Source organism: Typha angustifolia, chromosome 7 (genome assembly GCF_048772165.1).
Source record: "Typha angustifolia cultivar Huaian chromosome 7, ASM4877216v1, whole genome shotgun sequence".
Taxonomy (NCBI): Eukaryota; Viridiplantae; Streptophyta; class Magnoliopsida; order Poales; family Typhaceae; genus Typha; species Typha angustifolia.
In genome coordinates, this window is record NC_133245.1 from 12,381,099 (window position 1) to 12,386,167 (window position 5,069).

General features: G+C 36.4%; 1 protein-coding gene across 1 annotated transcript; it reads left to right on the top strand.

Moving 5' to 3' along the window:
- Window positions 1–1,226: 1,226 nt before the first annotated feature.
- LOC140763349 (zinc finger protein ZAT5-like) lies at window positions 1,227–2,291 on the top strand. Its single transcript, XM_073101498.1, has one exon. The coding sequence runs from the start codon at window positions 1,362–1,364 to the stop codon at window positions 2,091–2,093; it is 732 nt and encodes a 243-aa protein (XP_072957599.1). The 5' UTR covers window positions 1,227–1,361; the 3' UTR covers window positions 2,094–2,291.
- Window positions 2,292–5,069: the final 2,778 nt, after the last annotated feature.

Here is a 5,069-nt window from a genome sequence, read left to right on the forward strand (position 1 = left end):
AGAACAGCAGAAAAACTAGTAAGGTTTTAGTCTCCAATCCTAGTGATTAAGTGATATATCTCAAGACGCGTACTCTGTACATTCCAATTAAACTAAATTTTCTTGAATGAACGGTTTGATTATATTAGTACTAATATCAAGAAAGTCATACAGGAAGCGGTTGATATAAGATAATGAGTTCACAACCTATTGCCTCTACGTTTTGGGTTTGAATTGTCCCTAAACATCCAACTCTAGTTAAGAGTTGTTCAACTTAACCTCTTCATTATTTTTTAAATTAAAATTTTAACGGTTCCTAAGGCTAATTCTTTCTGATAATTAAGTTGGATAATATATAATATATATATATATATATATATAGAGAGAGAGAGAGAGAGAGAGAGAGAGAGAGAGAGAGAGAATGGTGAAAATTGTGGCAGTTGCTTACAGCATCACCACTACTAGTAGACGTCCCACCATCTTTTGGTCCTACGCAGTTCTGGAAAGTTGAGGTGTAGCCTGTTGTTTTGTATTTAGATCCAAGCAAGCCACTGATCAAGCATCAAAACAAAAATACTCCTACTACCAAATACCCAACTCATTAAAACAAAAAATAAACTAAAATGCAAACAGCAAATCTTCTACCAATACTGTATAGAAAATATCTCAGGTATCAAATCCGGTAGATACTTTTCTGGACTAGTTTGAGTTAATAGGGTCTCTTCTCTTCTAAGGGAAGGTTTGCTTCAATCTCTCACTCTCGCCTCCAATCCACCGTTTTAGTTAGCTTATTATCACTACATGCCTTTAACGTGCTCCTCCTCATTTTCCTCTTGCTAGTTTAATTTGGGTCAAGCCAACTCCATCCAATTTTGTCAATATTATTCAATTTAGCCCTTCCACTCTGTCTGTCCCCTTTTTTCCATTGTTTTCCTCCACTCCTCCTTCCCCTCGCCTAATTCACTCCTCACCTCTCCTAATTCCTTCAATTATTTTTAAGCCCCCTCTCTCTCTCTCTCTCTCTCTCTCTCTCTCTCTCTCTCTCTCTCTCTCTCTCTCTCTCTCTCTCTCTCTCTCTCTCTCTCTCTCTTACCTCTATATATTCCCAGAAAGTACACTTTTGGTAACGCAGGGAATGGCGGAATAATTCACGGCTACTCTTCACAATAGGAAAGGGCGGCTTTTGACTCCTCTACCCCTCTAATTATATATATATATATAAATATAAATATATATTCTTTCTCTCTTTCTTATTATTAGTGCCCATTTCCTCCACTCCATCTAACTTCGCTTCTCCCATCACTCTCCCTCTCTTTCTCTCTCTCCTTTTCTCCTCTTCCTCTCTACTACTCTCTCTCTTGGGGAGAAGGAAAAGAAAATTAATGGAGACTATTGTGAAGGGCAAGCGCACCAAGAGGCAAAGAATCCACTCGCCCCCGGCACCGGTGGTGGGCGACTCCTCGTCGGGCTCGTCGGCCGATCGGGAGGCGTCTATGAACGCCACGGAGGAGGAGGAAGACATGGCCAATTGTCTCATACTTCTCGCGCAAGGCGGCGGCGGCGCCGGTGGTCTCGATGTGGAGATGAAGCCGGAGGAGGATAAGAACAGGAGCAAAAGGATCGGTGATCAATCGGCGGGTAACTACGTCTACGAGTGCAAGACGTGCAGCAAATGCTTCGGTTCCTTCCAGGCGCTCGGCGGCCACCGCGCGAGCCACAAGAAGCCGAGGCTGACTCCTGCGGCGGAGGATAGGAAAGTGGAAATTGGGGAAGATGTGCTGCAGATAAATATGAATTCGTTTTCGAGGTCAATAAACGGCGGCGGCATGATTAAGTCGAGGGTGCACGAGTGCTCGATATGCGGGTCTGAGTTCAACTCCGGCCAGGCACTCGGCGGGCACATGAGGCGGCACCGGCCGTTGGTCGTCGTGGCGGAGAACCAAGAAGTAGTGATCAAGAAGGAGAGGAGTCTTCTCGAATTGGATCTCAACCTTCCCGCCCCGTCATCCGACGACGAGCGTGGCGAGCTCCAGAGCCCGCCGTCGCCGCCGGCATTCGAGTTGCCGTTACTTTTCTCCGCATCGGCGTCGGCTCTAGTGGATTGCCATTACTAGACCCAAAAAAAAAAAAAAAAAAGAAAAGAAGAAGGGATCAATGAAAACAAAGGTTTAATTTTCTTTTTCTTCCTCTTTTGTATTAATTTTTTCTTCTTCTTTCTTTGCCATGTGAATTAATTACTTGTGTTGATGGATGATTCTTTGTATTCTTTGAAATCTCTTTTGAACTGGAGCTTCTAATGGCTTTTGGTGTGATACTTAGTTTGTTTTTTTTTGGCCTCTTAGTGTGTGTGATCAGAACGTGAGATAGCATTGCGTTCACGTAAAGGGAGTGAAGTAGTCTTATTATCTCTTTCTCTCGCACCCTCTTTTTGGAGTTTTGGTTTTGTCCACCAGAAAGAAAGGAAAGGAAAGGAAAGGAAAGTGGCGTTGATTAGGTTCGTCTCCCCTCCCATGAGTTTATCCTCCTCCTTGGTATGACAACTGTTTCTTTGCCTAATAAATGCCAAATGGAGTGTTTAAGAGATGGGCAACCATATAGACTTTGTAACTGCCTTTAGCTCTAAAAGTCTTAACCATCACACACCTGTACTCTGCTGCACTTTCCTCATTTTCTATTCTTTTTTTTAATATTTACTCTAGAGTAATGCTAAGAGTATGCTTGAAGGTATTTTAAGAATCTTGTTGAAATTGGAAGATGGTCTAAATTGATTAGCTATATTACAAATATATTCTCTATTTTTACATACGACTTGAGCACAGTTTTACCTCTTATTTTAGAGAAAATAAAATCATTGATAGTAAAATAGTAATTTTATGTTTATTATCTACCCTAATCAATTCAAAGTGCAATTAATCCTATATATCAATAATATCAAACACTTTTTAAGGTAAAATAGGCTTAGAACAACTTACTTGCACCCATTATTCTCTCATTTCTCTTCTTATTTCAATCATTTTTTCCTTCTCTCTTATCTCTCGATCCATTCCCAGTGAAAGGTAGTTTAGCTTAGTACTTTTTTTAATGTCAGATCAAATATAATTAATTATACATCACTAAATTAGTTTACAACCAAACATGGTATCTTCCTAAACTGATTTAAGCCACCTTATTCAAGTTAAAGAAATAAAAATTAGGTTTAAAGAGTTAAACTAAATCTAAACGCTACCTATAAAAGTTTCCAATCCTTGTTCAACCTCACGGATTCTATGCTGTTGGGATACTTAGCAGGTTGTGATTGGTTGGTTGCTAAGTCACCTGATAAACGAGTAATCGCATATTCTTTTCTTCTAACCCTTTCAAAGAAGTCGTACAGCTTGCTGATAATTAACATTACGGCTTAATTAAATAGCTAATTAGCAGCAAAACAAAGAGCTCACTAAAATACTGTGGGTGGGGGAAGCTACCACTCTTTCTTCTCTGTCACAACTCACAACCGAGAAAGCTTCTACTGGCATCTCATCTATCCATTGTCAACTATTCATTAGCCATTCTTCCTGGCCTTAGATCTCTTGCGTGACTCGTAGTTGTACGTATCTATGCATCAAAGAAGACGTGCCATGAATCAACCCTCAAGCTTAATCATGACTTAATCTATGAGTGTCTAAGTGCACGTCTAATCCTTTCTGCCTCCTATTATTTTTTTTTTCCGATTAATTTGTTACAAAAACTCCTTTTGTGGGCATATTTTGTCTTATAGTATTTAGTATTTGACTCTTATATTACTTTAAATAATCTTAATATTTTTGAGTAAATTTGTTAAGATTAAGTAAAAATAAGAAGGGATTCAAACTTCTTTTAAAAGTCTTCTCTCTCACGTTGTAAAGCACTACTGCTAGTGGACGGTGTGCAAGCTCGTGTTAGAGTGTGAAGCACTCTCAAGGGAGTGAGCTAATTCACTTGTACTATCATTAAAGTCATGGGGTTACGTCCTATATAGTAATTAGAACTTAGAAGTCGCTCAAGTCTACAGTGAGGCCACTTTACTTGTTCTTTAGCTTCTTCTTATGGTTTTTTTTCTTCCTCTTGATCACTAGTAGAAGTTAAGAACTTTTGGTGAATAGATTAGGTTTATCAAGTAGTGATTGGCGAGAATATCTTTGGTTTAAGGCAATCTTCACTTTGACCATTTATTCATGTGGGGTTGTTCCTCGCCTGCTATACCCTAGGAGGGGGCAGAAGTTTTGATACCGAAAAAATTACTTTTTAATGAAATTATAATTTACATCCTATATATTTACTATTTATATACCGGGTCTTATGATTTAGTATATATGTGTAGAAAACACTCTGAATTAAATTTGAACTAACCATGAGAATATTTTTTTTTTAAGTAGAGATATTTTATTTTTAAAAATGACTAAAATATCTTTATTTCTAAAATAATTAAAATGTCCTTAATATGACTTGATTGAAGGTATTTTCACAATTTTTTTAGTATAATAAATTTAATCTAGAGATTTTGTTAAGTTTAACTAACAGATCTAACTGCAGAATGTTTTCTACACATATTCGCTAAATTATAGAACTCGATTTATAAATAGTAAATATATATATATATATACATTTTTTATTTAATATGATTATCTTTATAAATAGATATTCTTATTCTTAATAAGGTATTAATAAATCTTTTATATCAACTAAAATTTTGTAAAGTCTGTTTTTCATTATCAAGTTTTGTGTAATCGATCATTTAACAATTTATCATAAAATTTCCCTACTAATATTATGAGTAAATAGTAAAATTATTTTTTTAATATATTTTTATTAATTTAAATACATAATTATATATATTAATCACGTAATTATATGCATCTTAGTTGTTACTATTGTTTTGAACCTTTGATGTATATATCAATATCTAATAATCTCTCCATATCTAAATTTTTTTAATATATACTTGTATAGAAATACAATAAGAAAAAACTTTAAAAATCAACATCAATTTAAGCAAAACCATGGTGTAGAACCCACTTTGAAATAAACCTTTAGAGGTTAGAAAAGTCCTCACGCTTTAAATCCAGACTTAT

What these genes read in the sequence shown, in the direction of transcription:
- LOC140763349 (XM_073101498.1), top strand. Translation starts at nt 1,362, where the DNA reads ATGGAGACTATTGTGAAGGGCAAGCGCACCAAGAGGCAAAGAATCCAC.